The sequence below is a fragment of the Dipodomys merriami genome, unplaced genomic scaffold (genome assembly GCF_024711535.1).
Source record: "Dipodomys merriami isolate MVZ:Mamm:240054 unplaced genomic scaffold, mDipMer1.0.p SCAF_9, whole genome shotgun sequence".
In the NCBI taxonomy this organism is placed as follows: domain Eukaryota; kingdom Metazoa; phylum Chordata; class Mammalia; order Rodentia; family Heteromyidae; genus Dipodomys; species Dipodomys merriami.
In genome coordinates this window covers 20,552,605-20,576,190 of record NW_027206512.1, presented here as the reverse complement: position 1 = coordinate 20,576,190, position 23,586 = coordinate 20,552,605, and the positions used below count along the sequence as shown (strand labels likewise).

The following is a 23,586-nucleotide window of genomic DNA, read 5'->3' as shown; positions in this document are numbered from 1 at the left end:
TACACTCAAATGAGGTTAATCATGTAGTCATTGTATACTTTTCTGTAGAAAGTAGGTGTTCAGTGTTAACATTTATAGTACACCACAATTTTTTTGTAGTTCACAGTTCTGTCTGCCAGACCTGGCTCTGAATCCTGATCCTCAGATCTCAGCCTTCTAAGAGGCTAGAATGATAGGTATGAGCCATCATTACCTAGCTCTTGCTTAGGCTTTTGTAAATCTGATTCCAAGATGTCTCAAAAATCATGGATTTTCTTCTTACTATTTGAAGATGACCTATAAAATGTATCATCATGCCTTAGTGAATGACATATGTTATTTGTAAATGTTTATGGAGGAAACATCCTTGAGCAATGCAGAAATCCACTAAAAAAAAAAATAGACTGGAGTGGGGCATAGCTCAAGTGGTAAGGTACTGCCTAGCAAGTGCCAGGCCCTGAATTCAAACCCTAGTACCACATATATATATATGGTTTGAATTCATATATATATAATATGGGTCATGGAGCTTGAACTCTGGGCCTGGGCGCTGTCCCTAAGCTCTTCAGCTCAAGGCTAGAGCTCTACCACTTGAGCCACAGCACCACTTCTGGTTTTCTGAGTGGTTTATTGGAAATAGGAATCTCACAGACTTTCCTGCTTGGGCTAACTTTGAACCAAGATCCTCAGATCTCAGCCCCCTGAGTAGCTAGGATTACCGGTGTGAGCCACTGGCGCCTGGCCCCCTAGTACCATATACTTACAATACTAGAGTTTGAACTCAGGGCCTGGCACTTGCTTAGCAGACATTCTACCACTTGAACCACCGTGTAGCTCGTAGCTCGTTGATAGAGTTTTACTTTTTTTTCCCCAAGCCAGCCTGGACTACAATCCTCCTATGCACATTTCCCAATATAGCTGAGATAACAGGCAAGAACCACCACACCCAGAATTTTCTATTGAGATGTCTTTCAACATTTTCCTCAGGCTATCCTCAGAAGCAATCCTGATTTCATCCTCCCTAGCAGTAAGGATTATAGGCATGAGTCACTAAACCCAGTTTAAATAGCAGTTTTTATGCAGATTAGAATTCCCCAGAGTAGTTTATTTGCCATTTATATTCTACTACATGCACCCCATGCCAGAGCAGAGACAATCTTATGAGACTGTCCACAAAATACCCTTTTGCCTTATCCAATTAACAAATTCTCATGGCTTTCCATGAGAACTTTTGTACTCTAAGCAAAAGTAGTCTTTTTTAGTTTGTTTTTCTTTTTATTTTGTTAGAGGTTATGAGAAAATGAGAATCCTCTTCAAATCCTCTTTTCTTTCCTTTTCTTTTTATTCTTCCTGTAATGTTGTAGACTCTTTGGTTATTCGGTTATTGGTTTCACACTGTAGCCTGGGCTGGGCTTAAATTATAGTCCTCCAGCCTGAGCCTCCTGAGATTATAGACATGTGCCTCCATGACTAGGTGTATATAGACTTTTATAAAACACAAAAACCAGGAAGAAAGGAACCAATTGCTTTATTTTCTCCCCTTGAAATCATAAGCAAAGAGCCTTTCCCACCCCCTCCCTAAGCACCAGGAATCAAATCCAGGCCCTTATGCATGTCAGGCAAGTATCTGCCTACTAAGCTATGAACCAGCCCATGTGGTATCCTCCAATAAATTGAATATGGTAGACTATTTGGGGAGTGGGGTGGAGACAGGAGATGGAGGCAGAGGAGCAAAGTGAGAGCAAAAGCCAGATATGGTGGCAAATGTTTATAATCCCAGCATCTGGGAGGCTGTGACCACAGGATCATGAGTTTCTGTCCAGCTTGGGGTAAATAGTGAACTCTATCTCAAAAAGAAAACAGGGTTGGGGGTACACTCAGTATTAGGGCACTTGCCTGATGGGTGTAGGGATAACTGGGGGGGAAAAAGTTTGCCAAGAAGTAGCATTGTGACAATTACGAAAATGCAAATGGAAGGATAAAACCAATTAAAACAAAGAAAACGTTCTTAAAGTCCTCAGATTAAAAGGGCTGCCTTGAAATAGGGATGTCCAGGAAAGCAGTGTATTTTGAAACTCAATCTGGTGGTTTCTGTTGTTGGTATTGTCTTGTTTATTTGCAAAGGAACCTGTTATTTGGCAGATGTGCTCGGTTTGAAACATGGGTGGTGAGTGTTACACGCCCTTTCCTAAGGGAATCATCAACAGTGGAATGTCCCCCTTTGATCTTCAAACGTACAGTAGGCACAGGATTGTTTCTTAAAAATTTTGTTGACCTCAGGTTTTATAGAAATATAGTTCTAGAGTCACCAATCTTGAATTGACTCCTATAAATTAATGCCTACTCAAATTCCCCTTATGTGTATGTTTTCACTTCGTAAAAGTCAAATTTTATTTAAATTTATACATTCATCTTGGAATCAAAATGTCATGAGAATTTATTACATGTAAAGACATCAAGAACAACCATTTTCTCCAGTCTGAAGTATCTACATGCTAACTGGTTATTCTCAACTTGTAATAGTTTGGGTTTTTGTTGTTACTGTTTGTAGCATTTACGTGTGTGCTGGTCCTGGCGTTTGAACTCATGGCCTCATCACTTTCCCTGAGCTTCTTTGCTCAAGGCTAGTGCTTTACCACTTGAGCCACAGCTCCACTTCTTGCTTTTTCTTGGTGATTCGTTGGAAATAATCTCACAGACTTCCCTGCCTACATTGGTTTTGAACCTCAATCCTCAGATCTCAGCCTCCTGGAGCAGCTAGGATTGCAGGTGTGAGCCACCAGCACCCAACTAATGCATTTAGTTAAAAAAAGAAAATGTTCTGTATTATCCATCTGTTTCCACATTTCAGGGCAAGTTGTGGCAATGGCTCACTCTAGGTGACATGGCACACAGGAGGGCCAGGCTGTGATGGGTTGTGAGAGCAAACACTTCTGCCTGCCCAGACTTGATGCAGGACTAGAATGGTGAGCCAGGAATGAGCTGTCAGGGCAGTGGCTTAAAGCATAATTTCCATGGTCTAACATGAAACCAGTTCTCAGTGGAAATAGTTTTTTGATGATACTTTTAGCAGCAAATGGAATTTGGGTTGTGTGTAAGTTGCCATTCAACTCAGAGAGGGAAAGCTAGCATATTACCAAATGTCAGAGCTTTCTGATCTCCTATGTATTGTGAAATCAGATGAAAAACCAGCACAGGAGTTCTGTTATTCCCAAATGAGTCATTGTATCAGTGGAAGTTATTGAGAAATAGAAGCCAAGTGGACTCAGTAGCTCCCTCTAGGGGAGGCAGGAGAGCTGGTGTGTAAAGAGGAAAGGCTTGCCAGTCAAGACAGGCCTTGTCAGCCCCGAGCAGTGGGAAGGGAGTATTTGGGCAGATGGTAGGATGGGGCCTATGAAACAAAGCCAAACCCAAGGGCTGGGAAGGTGGCTCAGTGGTAGAGCGCTTGCCTTGCATGCCTGAGGCCCTGGGTTTGATTCCTCAGTACCACATAAGCAGAAAAAGCCCGAAGTGGCACTGTGGCTCAAGTGGTAGAGCGCTAGCCTTGAGCTGAAGAGCTAAAAGCCAGAAGTGGTGTATGGCTCAAGTGGTAGAGCACTAGCCTTAAGCTGAAGAGCTCAGGGACAGCGCCCAGGCCCATAGTCCAGCCCCCACAACCGACCAAAAAAAAATTATCAAAACAAAACCCAAGAAATGGAAACATTATTTTTGTTGTTGTTGTTGTTGCTTTTGATTTTTTGTGGGGGGAGAGAAAGAGGGCCAAAGGGAAATGGAGGGAAGAAGGGTGAACAAATGCAGTTGTGCAATTCAGGATACACTATATGGAAAAATCAGCTTTGCAGGGAGGGAAGAGGGAAATGAGGAAAGCGAAGGAAGGGATGACATTGTATGAATGGTAATCCCTCTGTACATCTTAATCATAACAATACAATCATATTTTAGAAAATAAAACAAAAAAGCAACCTGGGGCTGTTAAGGTGGCTCAGTGGTAGGGCGCTTGCCTTGCATGCATGAGACCCTGGGTTCCATTCCTCAGCACCACATAAGCAGAAAAAGCCCGAAGTGGCACTGTGGCTCAAGTGGTAGAGCGCTAGCCTTGAGCTGAAGAGCTGAGGGACAGCACCTAGGACCAGAGTTCAGGCCCCACAACCTACAAAAACCAAAACAACAACAAAAACAACCTAAAGAAAGGCTTGTTTTGGTTCATGGTTTCAATCACGGTTGGCTGGGTCCATTGTTTCTGGGCCGTGGGGAGGCAAGAGTGTCATGGTGTAAGATGAGCAAAGTTGCTTACCTCAGGAAGCAGAGTGAGACAGGAAAGGGCTAAGGACAGATGTTCTGCTTCAAAGACCCCCCTCTGTGCCCCAAGTGAGGGACTTCTTCCAACCAGGTTCCCAACTCATCAACAGATCAGAAAGCCCAGGATCTCCTCACTTCTCCATGACACCACCACAGGGGACAAGCCTCGAACACATGAGCCTTTGAAGTGACACTTTCTATCCATATAATATTAGTTATAGATAATATAGATTATAGACAGATAGTATTAGATTATAGAAAAGGTTAAAAGAAAACCCACATCTCTAGCCAAGTTCTGGTGCTCACACCTGTAACCCTAAACACTCAGAAGGCTGGGATCTGAGGATCAAGGTTTGAAACCAAACCCAAGCAAGAATGTCTGTGAGAGTCTTAAATCCAATTAACCACCAAAAAAGCAAAAAAGTGGAGGTGTGGTTCAAGTGATAGAGCACTAGTTTTGATCACAAGAGCTAGAGAACATTGCCCAGATAGAGAGTACAAGCCCCAGTATTGGCACTGAGCTAGTCTCTTTCCTTGATCGTATCAGGGAAAATTATTTTTTTTGGGGGGGGGGTCTGGTCGTGGGGCCTAAACTCTGGGCCTGGGTGCTGTCCCTCAGCTCTTCAGCTCAAGGCTAGTGCTCTACCACTTGAGCCACAGCGCTACTTCTGGCTTTTTTCTTTTTTGCTTATGTGGTGCTAAGGAATCGAACCCAGGGCCTCATGCATGCAAGGCAAACACTCTACCACTGAGCCACCTTCCCAGCCCCCAAAATGATTATTGTTTCTTGATTTCTATTTACTCTTCAAGTGAACACCTTCTTGTTTCTCTGGCCCCTGTCTTCAGCTTGCTCCATAGCATCTAACACAGCATGATGCTGAATGTTCTATGCCACTCCATCTGGGCGAATTTGACAGTGCTTTAGAGGCGGGAGTGGAATTCTAGGGAAAGGCCAGCAGGTGGGCTTGGGAGAATATCAAAAATGTTGCCAACAACAGGGTCATGCAGACCATGAGAAACTTTAGAACCCATAAACTCTTCATGCCTTCCTAACTTCTTTTTATTGATCATTGCATCTCAGGATGCTTGGTTGTAGATCATTCATTGCCAAGACTTTACAGCATGATGCGATTATTGTTACTGATGGGTGCGTAGTCTTAGATGTTCCTCATCTAAGAACAGGATGCTGCTCCAGGTATAGCAAAAATCCTACAAAAAGTAGGAAGACAACAAGAATGACTTATTAGCAAAGCGGAATTATACCTTGAGATATATGGTGGGCAGTTTGGGTAAGGCCAAAGCCTCAAGCAGCTGGGGATTGGGGTGATATTATCCAATAGGGTCATACTACTGGTATTGAGAATCAGAATCTTCTGCCCCTTGGTGGCTTCTCTCTTAATGGCTTGATGACTGCACAGTGGCAGGCTGAGTATGGAGGAGTCTTTTGCCTGTGTTTTTGAGAAAGTACCTGCACATTGGATCCTCTTGGACTTTCAGAGGCAAGCATGGAGATGATGTCATCATCCTCAAGGCCCAAGCCCGACCCTGATCTAGGGAATGAGGTCCTTGAAAGTCCTTGAAGACTTAAAAGCTGCTATTTGACCGTTGGCCTAGGGTGTGACCAACTGTGGTTTTGGGGAATGGAATCTTGTCCCTCATGGCATTTCCTTATTCCTATTCTCACCTTATCTTTCTGCTCCAGCTAATTTAAGGTAAAAAAAAGTGCTGCACATGGAAGTGGCGTTGTGGCTCAAGTGGTAGAGCGCTAGCCTTGAGCTGAAGAGCTGAGGGACAGCGCCCAGGCCCAGAGTTCAGGCCCCACGACCGGACCCAAAATAAATAAATAAATAAATAAATAAATAAAACCCATTTGTACATCGACTAAATGAAGTAATAATAAAGATTATGATGCATTGTACTCATAAATAATAAAAAAAAAAGAACAGCTGAAATTTGGCTAAGCTATAAAAAATGAGCACACCTTCCCTTCCTTCCCTCCCCCCCCCCAACCCAGGAGCCTAAAGGACATCAGCAAACCAGTTAGGCAGCTTGCCCCTCCCCCACCAGTGGCCACCACCCAGGGGAGTGTCTTGGGTCTTGCCACAATCCAGGCTAGCCCTGCTCCAGGCTACCACAAGGGGAAGGGCCTTAGGTCCTGCCGTGTCTCTTTCTTGGACCACCACTCAAGAGAGGGTCTGGCCTGTTTCACACAAACCAATCCTGAGCCCAGGCTAGCCTATCATCATGTGCCCACTGCACTGGAGAAGGTCCGGCCTGCTTCAAACATCTCAATCATAATCTGACAGATTGCCTGAAGGGAGGAAAGAAAGCAGAGAGGAGAAAGAGGGGCAACATAAAGCAACAGCCCAGGACCCCAAGGAAGACAGCTGGTTTTCAGGTCATTCTTTGGAGTAGCTTTTACTTTGTCTTTGCTAAATAAACTCTTTAAGACCAGGAATAAAAATAAAAATTTAAAAAAGACAAAAAATACTCTAAAAATACCAGGACTAATGGTATTATTTTGATACTACTGGAGAACAAGAATCCACCGTGTTCTCATCTTGTGCATCGAGCCACAGTGAGATATTGATTTCCAGGCCCCACCTCTTCTTCTTGTGATTTGAGAAGTCTGTATTTTCCTTTCTCTTCTTCCTCCTTGCCCTGGAAACAGGTGGACAACCTTCTATGGCCTAGAGCAGGCCTGGCCAACCTGGAGTCCACGTTGAGGGCTTGTACCAACAGACCTGGAGCTCAGAGGCTCTCCTGATTAGTTCTCCTAAGAGTGTTGTCGTAAAGAGCAAACCTGAGCCAGAGTGCTCTGGCTTGCTGGCTTGCTGTGGTTGCTCTCCCTCTCACGTGTGCTCTCCTGGTGCTGCCTACCATTAGGACTTTGGACTCTTCAGTCCCCCAACATTGTGAGCCAAAGAAACCTCTTTATAAAATGTTCAGCCTTTAGTATTTTAATAAGGAATCCAAAAGGAAGAGCCTGAGAGTCTGAATTAATGCCATTATCGACTAGAGAGTCATGGAGTGTTGGATTGTGTGTGTGTGTGTGGGGGGGTGTACTTGGGTGCTGTCCCTATGCTCTTTAGCTTAAGGGAGTACTCTACCACTGGAGCCACAGTGCCACTTCTGATTTTCTGGTGGTTAATTGGAGATAAGAATCTCACGGACTTTCCTGCCTGGGCTGGAGTACTCCTCCTGAGTAGCTAGGATTACAGGCATGAGTCATCAGCGCCTGGCTTCCAATCTTTAGCATAGCTGCCAGTGGTAGGTAGGGGTCTGAGCTTGGTAGGAGGCTCATCAAGTATTAGGCAGGTAAAAGTACTGATGGGATAAGCAAGGAGCAGATTTTCAAGGGACAAGTAAAATGAACCTATAGCATCTGTTGAGATACAGATTCCCAAGGACATAACCAAATCAAATACATCTTCATGCCATTGGTATTGCCAGCAGCTGCCTAGTGTTCAGTGATGTCACTGCTGGAAGAGGGTTGAGACAAAAAGAGATAAATAACCCTAGAGCTGAAGGGGACAGGGAAATAGGCTGGTGACTAGAGACCAGACATGCAGCAGAGACTAAGGGAGTCCCCTGGCCCCCCCAGAAAACATCTTTGTGCTAGAAATAATCCAATCCTTTCCTTCCCTTTCTTCTCTCATCCCTTTTTCTGGGACTCCAGTTGCTCATTTTCCTTTCCTTTTATTCACTAATTTTATTTAAGTAACTTGTGATAGAACTGGGGCTTGAACTCAGGGTGCCCTGCTCTTGATTAGCTCAAGGCTGGCCATCTAACACTTGAGCCACACCTCCGCTTCCGGTTCTTGCTAGTCAATTTTCAGATTTGTCTGCTGGGGCTGACCTCCAAACACGATTCTCAGATCTCAGCCTCCTGAGAACCTAGGATTACAGGCGTGAGCCACCAGCACCCCCCTTTCAGTAATTTTTTAAAAAAAACTTGAATCAAGAAGACCTGGTGCAGCTTATGGTCAATATGATCGTGTAGAAGATGCAGAGTAAAATCCAGGTGGACCGGGGCTTTCTCCGGGCCCTGCCAAGTGCTCCCCCACCCCACCCCTTAGGTCACAGAAGGCAGGCGGCGCCCGGCTTGCTGCAGGGCGGATTGGGCAGGTCAGGGCAGCACCCGCTTGAGCGGTCTCCTAGCGACATGAGAGGCGGCGCAGAAACCGCCAGCCTCGGCCTGGCAGCGGTGGTGCAGCCGAGGGCACCAAGGCGGCGAGTCTCGGGTGGCGGCTGATCCAGCCCGGGAAGAGGCCCGCGATGCCTGAGGACATCAACTCCAGGCCCAGGTGAGCGCGGCACGCGCGCGACCCGGGCGCATGCCGCAGGCGCCGCGCGGGGGCGCCGGGAACCCGGGCTTGCAGGGCTGGGAGGGGGCTTGTTGGCTGCCTAGGACTCTTTCTTCCCCGCCCTCTGCGCCTGTGTGGAGATAATGAAGTGAGATAGCCAATGCTTCACCGTCCTCCTGGCAGATTATCCCCAACTCACCAAAGCGTAATCCCCCAGTCCAGAAGAGAAACTGAGTCCGGTCTGATGTGGAGGTTGCCCCAGCCTAGGCCTCAGCTCTCCTGCCTCCAGCCCACCTTTCTCCGGGGTGGCCTCAGACACCAATGGGCTTCGTGAATTCCCTGTCGCGTGTAAGGCATCTGTGAGCACCGGGAAGTTTTGGCCTTTCAGCTGGTGGCTCTGGCCAAGCAGAACCCTCGGTGATGGTGGTGGTGAGGGTGGTGGTGATGGTGGTGGTGATGGTAGTGTGTGTGTGGGGGGGGGAGGGGGCTGAGGTCCTGGGAATGCTGGCTGCCACTTTGAAGGGTTGCTGTCACAGACACCAGGCAGGAACAGGCGCTATCTCGTTTTGCTGATGGCATGATGGCTTACTTGGAGACAGTTCAAAGGAGTGGTTGAGATGCTGAAGAATCCGGAGTTGCTGAAGTCTAGATTCAGGAAGGCCTGCGGCAAAGGCCAGGTTTCTTGGCTTGCTTGCTGACCTGAGACAATTTAGTTGTCCCTTCTGATCTCCTTAACTGTGAAATGGGGCGGATAGAATGAATCAGATTTATAGTCATTTTGAGGCCTGAAAGACATAGCCTTATAAGCCTGTCAACAACACACAGTATGCACTATATTTATGTTAGCAATTAAGGACTCTTTAGGAGTGGGGAGCTGTTGGCTCATGTCTATGATCCTAGCTACTCTGGAGGCTGAGATGTGATGATCTCAGAAGCCAGCCTAGAAAGAAAGTCTGTGAGACCCAACGCCAATAAACCAACAAAAAGCCAGAAGTAGAGCTGTGGTTCAAGTGGAAAAGTAAATCTTTAGGAGTTCTTTTGCCCCTTATTTAAAACCTTTATGTTTAGCTGGATGCTGTAGCTCAAGCCTGTAATCCTAGCTACTTGGGAAACTAAGGTCTTAAAGATTGTGTCTGAGGCTAGCTGGGCCTAGCAGTAAGCTCCCTTCTCTGGTTCATTACTCCCTGGTTTACAATCCCAGCTCTACTGCTTCGTATTAGGAAATCTTTGATGATGTTTATTTTATTTATTTATTTCTTTATTTGCTGGTTGTGGGACCTGAACTCTGGGCCTGGGCACTGTCCCTCAGCTCTTCAGCTCAAGGCCAGTGCCCTACCACTTGAGCCACAGCACCACTTCCAGCTTTTTCTGCTTCTGTGGTGCTGAGGAATCGAACCCAGGACCTCATGCATGCAAGGCAAGCACTCTACCACTGAGCCACCTTCCCAGCCCCTGTTTATTTTATTTTTGAACTTTTTTGTGCTTCAATTTTTTTAAGCTATAAACAAAAACAATACTACCAGTACCTTCTTCATAGGTGAAACTTAAATAGAATATTTAATACTTGTCAAAACTCCATCCCTTTTCGATTCTGGTACTGGGATTTGAACTTGGGGCCTGACAGCTGTTCCTTAGCTTTTTTTCCTTGAAGGCTAATGCTCTACCACTGGAGCCACGGCTCCACTTCTGGCTTTTTTTTTTCTGGTTGACTGGAGATAAAAAGCTTCTAACTTTCTTGCCTTGTCTGACCTGCTTATGTAGATATGTCCTTCATGTCAAACACTTAGAGCAGTTATAAAGGAAGTTCTTCATTTATGTGAGCTATTATAATTCTTAATAAAACACCATGAGGACCAAGTGACAAGTTTACCCTGATAGATAGCCCCTAGACTACTATTTTGCTACCTTTCACCTCCTGTGATCCATGTACCCCCCACTTCCCCAGTGTGACTGCTATGTTGTCTTCTAGGAAGAAAGAGCACCTGCCTTCCAAGTGTTTCACATGGCACAACAGGCTGAACAGCCAGCGCTGGGTGTTTGTGAGCGAGGGGCTGGAGGACTTCAAGAAAGTTTGTCCACCACACCGAGGTCTGACCACCACTCAGGGCCCCAGGGAAGGCTTTCTGCCCCGGATTCATCACCGAACCCCCAAACCAACCCCCAAGAAAAGGCAATATGAGTGGCCCACCAAAGCAGCCCTGTTCTCCAAGGTGGCATTGGCCCCTCAGTCGCAGAAGACACTCATAGAGAACAGGGAAAGCCACCAAGCCACACATCCCCTGGCTCTCTACCCACATCTGGAGGAAGCCCTGCCTGCAGAGGTAATCCTCCCTTTGGCCTGAAGAGGGCGCTGCACTGGGCTCTGAACATCATTTTCTCTGGATGTCCAGGAGACACTTGGGAGGAAGGCGTGTTTATGAGGAGGAGGGATGGCCCTAGTGGGGCTCTCACCGGGATGTAGGGCTGCCTTGCTTTCTCTGGCCCCAGGAAACACAGGCAGCTACATTCAGTTGCTCCATTTGCTTCCAGTGAAGCCATTGAATTGGCAAAAGTTCAGGAGCTCCTCAGTGTGCTTCACAGTGTGACCTTTCAGAGTAGGAAACTGACATCAGCCGTGGGTGAGGAGGTGTCTTTGAATACTCACTAGCTGAGAGACAGAGCCAAGGGGAACCTGGAAGTCACGTGGAAAAATCTACCCAATTGTCAAGGCTAGTTCTGGCATGTCACGATGTCCTGGGCTTCTGATGATCAGCTCGGTAGTCCTTAGTGTATGTCTCTTGTCCTTATGGCATTCTGCGGGGACAGGGACAAAAGTGACAGGGTAGGTGCCAGAACTCTCTTTCAATGAACACATTTCGGCTTTCTCTGACAACAGCTCATACATTTCACCTCCACCAGCAGCCAACAAGTCTGAAATTGCATTTTGTAGTTGAGCACTGACGCTTTGTTTGTTTTTTTTTTTTTTTTGGGGTCCGGTCGTGGGGCCTGAACTCTGGGCCTGGGCGCTGTCCCTCAGCTCTTCAGCTCAAAGCTAGCGCTCTACCACTTGAGCCACAGCGCCACTCCGGCTTTTTTCTTTTTGCTTATGTGGTGCTGAGGAATCGAACCCAGGGCCTCAGGCATGCAAGGCAATCAATCGCTCTACCACTGAGCCATCTTCCCAGCCCCAGCACTGACGCTTTGAACAAAGCTCAGGTTGCATTAGAGTTCAGGAAAAGGGCAGGAGGGAGAGAGCAGGGAATTAGCAGCCCAGCTCCACCTCAGCAGCCATTTGTGCTTGGTGCGGTCTTCTCTTGCGTCAGCTTTGTTCAAATGTGTCCTCCTTGCAGAAGCCTGTGTGCAGTACCACTGGCCTTCTACCTGCTCCTCTGCCTTTACCATCTTCCACTTCTCATCGGGGCCCTTGTCACCTCTGCCACCTCCCCACTGGGGCAAAAACTCTAAGAAGGAGGGGGGCTCTATGAGCACCTAACCCCAGGACTGTATGAGGCCTGAGAAATCATTTGGTACATGATGGGACAGACAAGTATGCTTCTTGAATTCAGGTCATTGAATTCAGCTATAAAATGGTTTTGAATGAATGAATGACGTGATCGGTGGCAGACAAGCTTATAGAAAAGATGGCTGGATTGCTGACCAATTGCCAGAAATCTGGGGCTTTCTTTCCTTCACATCTCCTATAGGCCATGGCCATGATATGGCAGAGAGCAGGGACATGCATGGAGCTATGGCTTTCATTTCCATGCCTGACTTCTGACTTCTCAAAGCAGGAGTGCTGCTGATTTCCTTTTGAAGCAGGACCTGTGTGGTGTGTGTGTGTGTGTGTGTGTGTGTGTGTGTGTGTGTGTGTGGTGTGTGTGTGGTGTGGTGTGTGTGTGGTGTATGTGTGTGTGTGTGTGTGTGTGTGGTGTGTGTATGTGGTGTGTGGTGTGTGTGTGTGGTGTGTGTGTATGTGTGTGTGTGGTGTGTGTGTGGTGTGTGTGTGTGGTGTGTGTGTGGTGTGTGTATGTGGTGTGGTGTGTGTGTGTGTGTGGTGTGTGTGGTGTGTGTGTGTGGTGAGTGTGTGGTGTGTGTGTGTGGTGTGCGTGTGGTGTGTGTGGTGTGTGTGTGGTGTGTGTATGAGTGTGATGTGTGTGTGTGTGGTGTGTGGTGTGTGGTGTGTGTATGTGTGTGTGTGGTGTGTGTGGTGTGTGTGTGTGGTGAGCGTGTGGTGTGTGTGTGTGTGGTGAGCGTGTGGTGTGTGTATGTGTGTGCGTGTGTGTGTGGTGTGTGTGTGGTGTGTGTGGTGTGTGGTTTGTGTGTGTGGTGAGCGTGTGGTATGTGTGTGTGTGGTGTGCGTGTGGTGTGTGTGGTGTGTGTGTGTGGTGAGCGTGTGGTGTATGTGTGTGGTGTGTGTGTGTGTGTGGTGTGTGTGTGGTGTGTGTGGTGTGTGTGGTTTGTGTGTGTGTGGTGAGCGTGTGGTGTGTGTGTGTGTGGTGAGCGTGTGGTGTGTGTATGTGTGTGTGGTGTGTGTGTGTGTGTGTGGTGTGTGTGGTGTGTGGTTTGTGTGTGTGGTGAGCGTGTGGTGTGTGTGTGTGGTGTGCGTGTGGTGTGTGTGGTGTGTGTGTGTGTGTGTGTGTGTGGTGTGTGTGTGGTGTGTGTGGTGTGTGTGGTTTGTGTGTGTGTGGTGAGCGTGTGGTGTGTGTGTGTGGTGTCCGTGTGGTGTGTGTGGTGTGCGTGTGGTGTGTGTGTGGTGTGTGTGGTGTGTGTGTGTGGTGTGTGTGGTGTGTATGTGTGGTGTGTGTGTATGTGTGGTGTGTGTGTATGTGTGGTGTGTGTGGTGTGTGTGGTGTGTGTGTGGTGTGTGTGTGTGGTGTGTGGTGTGTGTGTATGTGGTGTGTGTGGGGTGTGTGTGTGTGGTGAGCGTGTGGTGTGTGTGTGTGGTGTGCGTGTGGTGTGTGTGGTGTGCGTGTGGTGTGTGTGTGTGTGGTGTGTGTGTGTGTGTGTGCGTGCGCGCACGTGCTAGGGCTAGGGTTTGAACTCAGGGCCTTTTGTTCTCATGGGGCTTTCTCACTCAAGGCTGGTACTCTAACCCTTGAGCCACACCTTCCCTTTTTGCTGTTTAATTAGAGATAAGAATCTCTCAGATTTGTTTGCCCAGGCTAACTCTGAATATAATTCTCAGCTCTCAGTCCATGGGTATGATCCACCAGCACCTGGTTTGGGGCCTTTTTTTTTTTTTTTTTCCAGTTGTGGCCTGAAGTCTGGTCGCTGTCCTTCAGCTCTTCAGCTCCAGGCTAGTGCTCTACCACTTGAGCCACAGAACCACTTCTGGCTTTTTCTGCTAGGTGGTGCTGAGGAATTGAACCCAGGGCCTCATGCATGCAAGGCAAGCACTCTATCACTGAGCCACTTTCCCAGCCCTTGGCCTTTTTTTTTTTTTTATGCTATTGACATATAATAAGTGCTATTTACTTAGCAACCCTAGCAGAAAAGGAGCACCTCTTTTTTTTTTTTTTTTTCCTCTCTTGCTGGAAAGTCCATAGCCTAATTTCCATGGATCTGATATGATCCCAGATATTCCTAAGCAATGCAGTGAGTGTGAGGTCTGGCCTGCCTGTGGATGAGGTTTGGTCAATTGAGACCAGAGGGTAGAGGGAGAAATGTTCTTCCCAGGAGGAAGGGTAGATGGTGGACTGTCAGAATCCATAGAAGTCTAGGAGATACATTTCACCCAGTGGGGTGGGGACCAGGTAGGCCTGTCTACATATATACTTGTCTAGAGGAACTCTGCACAAAGCCAGGACACCTCATGTTCAGTGGGGCAGAGCTTTTCCCCAGAACCCAGCACAGGATGAGGCATGGAAGTTGGTGAATGACATTAATGAACAGCAGGGAAACAAAGCAGCAAGTGGGTCCATGTTGCTTTAGCCGGGTGCCTTTTTCCAGCCCAAGTTTCTTCCTCTTGGTAAAGCTGTTTTCTGTTTGCAGCTCTTATTAAAGGTGCTGGAAGTGCTTGATCCTGAGAGGAAGCTGCAGGAAACCTGGGCTTATTGTCAGGATGCCAGGGAAAGGATGGAGGAACCCACAAAACTCTTTTTAAAACCTTCTATCCAAATGGACCCAGGACTGTGAGTGTTCTTTTTTTTTTTTTGTCTGTCGTGGGGCTTGAACTCTGGGCTTGGGTGCTGTGCCTCAGCTCTTCAGCTCAAGGCGAGCGCTCTACTGCTTGAGCCACTGTGCCACTTCCGGTTTTCTAGTGGTTTATTGGAGGTGAGTCTCACAGACTTTCCTGCCTGGGCTGGCTTTGAACCGGGATCCTCAGATGTCAGCCTCCTGAGTAGCTAGGATGACAGGCATGAGCCACCAGCGCCCTGCCTGTGAGTGTTCTTAATGTCTTACTCCTGACTATTATGTAGGAACATTATAGAATTTCCTTCTCCTCATCTTTAAAATAATATTAAAGAAAAAAAAGAAAAGTGGGGGTTCTGAATGTTACTTATTTGTTAAATGGATTCTATTTATCTTGGAACAGAGCAAATCTAGGTGCTCATCTGAGTCTGGTTTGGCAGAAAAGAAACTGCAGAAGATCTCTTAAATTGGTATAGAATATCTCTTGAATAATCTATGGGAGAAACCCATTTATTCAACACTGGTTGGTTGGCAGTAGTTGGTTGGATAATCACAAAAAAATTTAAAATACAAGGAAATACAGAAAATGATACATATATAATTGAAATATTTAATTTTATTTATCCTAAAGCATAAGTACTTGGAAGTTTTTTCCTTTTTCTGGAACTAGGGTTTGAAGTCAGGATCTTCTGCTTTCCTGGCTGGTACTCTACCATTTGAACTACATCTCCAGTTTTTGTTTTTTGTTTTTCTGGTTATTTTGGAGATGGAGTCTGTTGGACTTCTCTGCCAGCCCTGGCTTTGAATCTCTACATGGCTAGGTCTCAGCCCTCTGAGTAGCTAGGATTATAGGAGTGAGTCACCAGTACTTGGCTCACTTGCTAGTTTTTAATTGGAAGCCTTGAGGGTCTACTGCTTGGAGCTTCTGTTCACCTTTCTTGCATAGAGCACACCAGTAAAGTCCCCTTCTTGGATATTTCCAAAGCCCTGTGCTTAGTAGAAGCATCTCTGTTTTATAGCACAGTCTTGTTTTCAAATTCACATATTATTTAAATAGTATAAATGCTGGATATAAATAGATTTAACTTTTGGGGTGTTGCAGAATGGGGTGAGCTAGAAAGTAGCTTAACTGTAGTACCCTGAATGAAAGTTGATAGGAGCAGGACTCTGGTCAGCTTTTTGGGAAGGGCTCTGCAGAGCTTTATGAGTCACATGATCTGTCTACATGGAGGTGAACTAAAAGAAAATCCACTCTATTAAATTACCCATGCTTTCCAGGCACCAGTGTTCATACCTCTAACCGTATCTATTTAGGAGGTTGGAGATCTGAGGATTGTTGTTTGAAACCCGTCCATGCAGGACAATTTGTGAGGCTTATATACAATTAACCACCAAAAAGCCAGAAGTGGAGTTGTGGTTCAAGTGGTAGAGTGCTACTCTTGAGCAAAAAGGCCAAATGAGAGCTAGAGGACCTGAGTTCAAGCCTCAGTATCAGCACACCACACACACACACACACACACACACACACACACACACACACACACACACACACACACACACGACTAAATTATATGTGCTTGGTGAGAACTAAGGAGACAGAACTCTTTTGTAGTGTCATTCCTGCCCTTTCAGTGTGCTTCCTGGTAAATTTGGGCAGAACAGCTGCTCATTTCAGTTTTATTTTTGCATTGTAGGGCAAGAGGGCTAGGTAACGCATGAGTTCCTCTATTCCTCCGCGTTAGAGGGTATCTGCTGCAGTCCAGTCTGTAGGGGAGGGATAGGAGAGTTCATAGGAGAGTGTTGGGGTTTTAGGTAACAATTGTCTTGAACCTACAGCCAACTCTACAACATAGCTGTTGCTAGTGACAAAAGTGACATTTTGGCTGGGTGTAGGTGGCTCACACCTGTAATCTTAGCTTCTCAGGAAGTTGAGATCTGAGGATCACAGTTCAAAGCCAGCCTGGGCAGGAGAGTCCATGAGACTCTTTTTTTTTTTTTTTTGGTCGGTCGTGGGACTTGAACTCTGGGCCTGGGCGCTGTCCCTCAGCTCTTCAGCTCAAGGCGAGCGCTCTACCACTTGAGCTACAGCACCACTTCCAGTTTTCTGGTGGTTTATAGGAGATAGGAGTCTCACGGTCTCTCCTGCCGGGGCTGGCTTTGAACCGCGATCCTCAGATCTCAGCCTCCTGAGTAGCTAGGATTATAGGCGTGAGCCACCAGCGCCCGGCATGAGACTCTTATCTCCAATAAACTACTCAGAAAAATCTGGAAATGTTGCTGTGGTAGAGTGCTAGCCTTGAGCACAGAGAGGCTCAGGGACAGAGCCCAGACCCTGAGCTCAAGTTCCAGGACCAGGAAAAAAAAGGGACACTTTGGCTTTGTGTTCATTCTTTTTTTTTCAAGTTGCCTCCAACCTAGGTGAGGAAGAGAGAGGAATGTTTAATGTAGAGATTTGTGGTGTAATAAATATCTACATATACATATGTGATATGTAATATACTAATATATTTATATATGTGTATGTATATATGATCCTCCTTTCACCTTTGGCAGTTTCTTTGGTTAAGCCTACAAAAATCTCCAAGGCAAGAAGTTACAAATGAATGGGTTATCTGTTAAAAGAGGAGAGTATTCATATATTAATGAATTATGTCACAACATAAATGTGTACTTATGTAATGCTAAGTTTTTTTTATTATATTTTTATTGTAAAGATACTATACAGAGGGGTTATAGTTACATGGGTAAGGTAATGAGTACATTTTCTCTTGAACATTGTTACCCCCTCCTTTGTTTTTCCCCAGCCATCCCTTTCCTCCCCCCTCCCCAACTCCTCCTTTCTTCCCCCCCACCCCCCAACCCCTGAAGTTGTAGAGTTTGTTTTGAACATAGTGTCTTGTACATCTCATTGTTACAATGGGTCAGCCTGTATCCTTGTTTGAACATTTTCTTATTTCCCTTCCCCAAATTAGGAAAATGTATATACAAGATGCAAGACACCGGAATCAAATCAGTGAAAACAGTGGTGGTTATACCATGGGGGAAGAACAAATGAAAAAAAAGAAATCACACAGTACATTATAAGTCCATTAAAAACAGCAACAAAGATAAAATCTCTTGTGTTTCTATCTTCGGGTTCATTTCCCTTAGCACCATCTTATATGGCCATATGTGCATAGCTTTTGACCTTTTCTACCTGTCTGGTAAGATTCTCCTTAGACATATACTAGTCATTGCAAATAAGGGAAACCATGGGACCCATGTTTCTTTGGTTCTGGCTTACTTCACTCAGTATAATTTTTTTCCAAGGATCTAGCTTTACTTTTCTACAGGTGTTTAACCAATTTTGCCAGCACCATTTATTGAAGAGGCTGTTTTTCTTCCATTCTATTTTTTAGCTTCCTTGTTCAAGATTAGGTGGCTATAGATCTGTAGGTTCATTTCTGGGTCTTCAGTCCTATTCCATTGGTCTTCAGGTCTGTTCTTGTGCCAGTACCAAGCTGTTTTGATTACTATGGCTTTGTAGTAGAGTTTGAAATTTGGTATTGATATTCCTCCAGCACTGTTCTTTCTGTTAAGAATTGTTTTTGCTATTCAGGGTCTTTTATTGTTCCATATGAATTTTTTAGATTGCTTCTTCTATTTCATTGAGGAATGAGGTTGGGATATTTATAGGTATCGCATTGAATTTTCAGATAGCCTTTGGCAGTATTGCCATTTTCACATTGTTGATCCTCCCAATCCAGGAGTTTGGGAGGTTTTTCTACTTCCTTAGTTTTGCTTTAATTTCCTTTTTCAGGCTTTTAAACTTTTCGTCATAGGGCTGGGAAGGTGGCTAAGTGGCTAAGTAGAGCGCTTGCCTTGCATGCATGAGACCCTGGATTTGATTCCTCAGTACCACATAGGAAAAGTTGGAAGTGGTGCTGTGGTTCAAGTGGCAGAGCACTAGCCTTGAGCTGAAGAGCTGATGGACAGTGCCCAGGCCCAGAGTTCAGGCCCCATGACTGGCCAAAAAATAAAAATAAAAATAATTTTTTTTGTCATAGAGGTCTTTCACTTCTTTAGTTATTTCCTACGTATCTTTTTTTTGTGTGTGTGGGGCTATTACAAAAAGAGTTACTTTCCTAATTTCAGCTGCGCTCTTCTCCTTGTTGGCACAGAAGAGCCGTTGGTTTTTGAGCGTTAATTTTATTTTATTTTATTATTTTTTTTTTTACTTTTTTTTTTTTTTTACCGGTCGTGGGGCCTGAACTCTGGGCCTGGGCGCTGTCCCTCAGCTCTTCAGCTCAAGGCTAGCACTCTACCACTTGAGCCATAGCACCACTTTCGGCTTTTTTCTTATGTGGTGCTGAGGAATCGAACCCAGGGCTTCGAGCATGCAAGGCAAGTACTCTACCACTGAGCCACCTTCCCAGCCCCGAGGGTTAATTTTATACCCTGCTACTTTGCCAAAGTTTCGAATCAGCTCCAGTAACTTGGGAGTGGAGTCCATGTGGTTCTTTAAATACAAGATCATGTCATCTGCAAAGAGGGGGAGTTTTACTTCATCTTTCCCTATTTGGATCCCCATTATGTTTGCATCTTGTCTTATTGCTGTAGCTAGGCATTCTAGTACTAAATTGAAGAGAAGTGGAGAGAGTGGTCATCCTTGTCTTGTTTCTGAATTGAGAGGAAATGGCTTTAGCTTTTTGCCATTAAGTATAATGCTGGCTGTAGGTTTGTCATACACAGCCTTTATTATATTGAGGAATGTTTCATGGATTCCTAATTTTTCCAGAGCTTTCATCATAAAGTGGTGTTGGATCTTGTCAAATGCTTTTTATGCATCTATTGAGATAACCATGTGGCTCTTATCTTGCTTTTGTTGATGTGATGAATTATATTCATTGATTTGCATATATTGAACCAGCTTTGCATCCCTGAAATGAATCCTGTTTGATCATAGTGTATGATTTTTTTTTTGTAGAATTGTTGAAGTCAATTGGCCAGAATTTTATTGAGAAGTTTTGAATTGATGTTCATCAAAGAAATGGGTCTATAGTTCTCTTTCTTTGAGTCCCTGCCTGGTTTGGGATGAGGGTTATGATGGCTTCGTAGAAAGAGTTTGGTAGTAACTTTCACGTTAAATTTCATTGAGAAGTTGGAGGAGTATTGGTGTGAGTTCTGCTTTGAAGGTCTTGCAGAATTAAGATGGATGTAAATCCATCCAGTCCTGGATGGGAGGGCTCTTATTGCTGCTTCTATTTCGATGCTTGATATGGGTCTGTTAAGTTGATTTAAATCATCTTGGTTTAGTTTGGGAATGTCAATATTTGCTAGAAATTCTTCCATTTCTTCCAGATTCTCAAACTTATTAGAATAAAGGTCTGAGAAATATACCCTTAATATGTTCTGAATCTTGGTTGTTTCTGTGATGATGCTTTGTAATGGTAAGTTTTTTCTGTATTAGTCTCCTTTGATTGCTGTACAAACAACACACACTTGCTGGCTTAAAATTTTATTATGTCTCAGCTCTGGAAGTCAGAAGGCTGAACTCCGTATCATCGAGCTGAAATCAGAGTTGGCAGAGCCATCTTTCCTTCAGAATATCTAGGGGAGAATTAATCACTCACCTCCTCCAGCTCCTGATGGCTGCTCACATTCCTTGGCTTGTAGCCACAGCACTCCAGTCATCAGGCCCAGCAACTTTATGTCACTGTCTGCTCTGTCTTCATATTGCTTTCCCCATCTTTGTGGTCTTCCTCTGCCTCTTTCCTATGAGTACACTTAGAACCTCATTGAAGGCCCACTTAAATAATCCAAGGTAATCTCCCCATCTCAAAAGCTTTAACTAAAGCATACCTGCAAAGACTCTTTCCAAATAAAGGAACACTTAGAGTTCCAAGGATTAGCGCTTGATCTCTCTGGCAGCCATTATGAGCCTACTACAGCATGAGGTAATACCTCTCTTCTCCATCACATAGTCTCTCCTTACCTTAGGATAAAATCCCTTTTAAAAGTGTCAGTCCTTCCAACCACACTCTTTCTTTCTTTCTTTCTTTTTTTTTTTTGGGGGGGGGGGTTCCGGACATGGGGCCTGAACTCTGGGCCTGGGCGCTGTCCCTCAGCTCTTCAGCTCAAGGCTAGCACTCTACCACTTGAGCCACAGCGCCACTTCTGGCTTTTTTCTTTTTTGCTTACGTGATGATGCTGAGGAATCGAACCCAGGGCCTCAGGCATGCAAGGCAAGCGCTCTACCACTGAGCCATCTTCCCAGCCCCCCAACCTCACTCTTTCTCAGTGGCCTTGGCCTTGGTTAAGGTCATTGTTGATGTACACATTACTAAAGCTGTTTTCCTCATTCATCATATGTAATGTATTAACAACATGAACACAATTGATGTTTCTTTCTCATAGTACCATCTTCATTTGGCTTCTGAAATATTCATTTTTGTTGGTTTTCCTCCTGCCTCCTCATCTTCCTTCTGGTCTCTGTTCTCTGCCTTTAAGCCTTACAGTGCTTCTCTGCCATCTTGTCTGTACATTCATGCCCATCAGAATGACCTTGTCTGGACCACCTACATTTGGACAAATCAGCCTTCATCTTTGAGTGTAGAATCCGCAGCTCAGATTGGACAAGTTCTAAACTTGGGAGTATTGGGGTTTGAACTTAGGACCTGCTTGTCACGCAGATGCTCTATCACTTAAGGCCAGCCTTCCTGCCTGTTTTTGCATTTGCTACTTTTGGAACAGGGATTGCTTTTTGCCTGAACTGGCCTAGACTGTGATCCCCCTATTCACACTTCCCATGTAGTTGGTATGAAAGGCATGTGTCATGATGTTCAACTTTTACCTGGTTGAATTGAAGTCTTGCAAAACTTTATTTAGGATGTCTTGAACTGTGATCCTCTTGATTGCCACCTCTGAGTTTAGCTGGGATTACAGACACTAGCCATCATGCCTAACCCTAAATGGAACTTTGATTTCTTCCTGAAATCTATTTCTTGTTCTGTCTTTCCTTGGTCAGTAAATAGCAACTCCATTCTTTCAGTTGGTCTTAGAACAATCTAACCACAGATTGTAATGATTTTGTGTTTGTAGCCTAAGGTCTAACCTCTCTACTACTACTAGTCCATTCCAAGATACCAGCATCTTCCGCCTGGATTATTCTAGTAGCTTACTAACTGATTATGGCCTCCACCCCGGCTCTCCTCTTTTAAGTCTACTTGTCATTTCCTAAAATACTTAAATAGAGTCATTCCTGTGCTCAAATTTTTCCCATTGCTTCCTTATTCTGACTAAAAACCCCAGTATCCTCTCTCCAAGTATACTGGACTACAGTTGTGAGCCATTGTGCTGGCTTCAGAATTTAGAAATGGTATATTTTCTTCTAAATCTATAAAATAACATCAAATAAAAAAAAAGAAATGGTAAATGTTATGACTATACTGGCAGACAAATTGATCTAAGGGGTGTGTGTGTGTGTGTGTGTGTGTGTGTGTGTGTGTGTGTGTGTGTGTGTGTGTCTATGTGTCTGTGTGTGCCAGTTATAGATCTTGAACTCAGGGCCTGGGTACTGTCCTTGAGATTCTTGTGCTCAAAGGTAGTGCTCTACCACTTGAGCCACAGCTCCACTTCTGGCTATTTGGTAGTTTAGAGGAGATAAGAGTCTAATAGACTGTCCTGCCTAGACTGGCTTTGAACTGTGATACTCAGATCTCAGCCTCCTGAGTAGCTAAAATTACAGACATGAGACTTTGGTGCCTGGCTCTAAGTTTTTTTAAAAGTCATTATTTGAGGAGGCTAAATTTAGTGAAGTGTAATGAATTTGTGCTCACTGGAGAAAATAGACTGGGAAGTGGAGACAGAGGAAATATACAGAAAGAGTAATGAGGAACCTTTTGCTATAGTCCAGAGGGAAAAAATTTCTAAAATCAGCAAGTGCAAGCGGCTCACACTTATAATCCTAGCTGCGGAGGAAACTGAGATTAGGGGACTGCCATGCCTGACTTGTTTGTTAAGATAGGGTTTTGCTAACCTTTGGCCTAGACTGGCTTTAACCTTCAAGCCTCCTATTTTCTGCCTCCAAAGTACTGGATTTAGAGGTAAGTGCCAATGTACCCAAACTAGAATATAATCTCTGAAAAATTAAAATACAGATTGTAAAGGTTTGTAAGAGAATGCTAGAAATCTTTGCTTTAAGATCTCCTTTTTCCAGGGTATGGATTGGAATCTACCTCAGTTCATTGTGTTTCATATTGTAATTCTTTGTACCGTCATCACTTTTAGTTCCAACAAGGCTCCCGTGTTGCTTCCAGGACAGTGGCTTTATAAAGAAAAGCCACATGAAATGGGTTTGGTCCATGAAGACGGTCCTCGTGTTCACAAAAACGTCCTCAAAGGCATCAGAGACTTCTGCAACTGGACTACAACTTTGGTAAGTTACTAGCAGTACATCTACCTGCTATTGAAAGTCAAGCTCAAAAGTGGTTTAAAAAAAAAAACAGTGCATAGCCGGGTGCTGGTGGCTCACACCTGTAATCCTAGCTACTCAGGAGGCTGAGATCTGAGGATCGCGGTTCAAAGCCAGCCCGGGCAAGAAAGACCGTGAGACTCCTATCTCCAATAAACCACCAGAAAACCGGAAGTGGTGCTGTAGCTCAAGTGGTAGAGCACTTGCCTTGAGCTGAAGAGCTGAGGGACAACGCCCAGGCCCAGAGTTCAAGCCCCACGACCAACAAAAAAAAAAACAACAAAAAAAAAACAGTGCATGAATAAAATCAGTTGAATCATCAGAGTCATGAAAGAATTAGTCGCTCCCATCACTTATAATAGAAATGTTTCTAGTGGATGAAATTTCTGGAAAGTTTGCAAGCTTGAAGCTAGTTTGAATATTTGATTGTATCTTAT

The 23,586-nt window shown here is 45.0% G+C and overlaps 1 protein-coding gene across 4 annotated transcripts in view; it reads left to right on the top strand.

Moving 5' to 3' along the window:
• Positions 1 to 8,482: 8,482 nt before the first annotated feature.
• Positions 8,483 to 23,586, top strand: part of Fam47e (family with sequence similarity 47 member E) — a 57,098-nt gene continuing 41,994 nt past the window's right edge. For all 4 annotated transcript variants that reach the window (XM_070012215.1, XM_070012214.1, XM_070012213.1 and 1 more), the window contains exons 1-4: positions 8,483 to 8,585; positions 10,555 to 10,906; positions 14,556 to 14,695; positions 22,966 to 23,113. In XM_070012215.1, the coding sequence (XP_069868316.1) occupies positions 8,557 to 8,585; positions 10,555 to 10,906; positions 14,556 to 14,695; positions 22,966 to 23,113 (669 nt within the window). In that variant the 5' untranslated portion in view covers positions 8,483 to 8,556. The remainder of the gene's footprint in view (positions 8,586 to 10,554; positions 10,907 to 14,555; positions 14,696 to 22,965; positions 23,114 to 23,586) is intronic.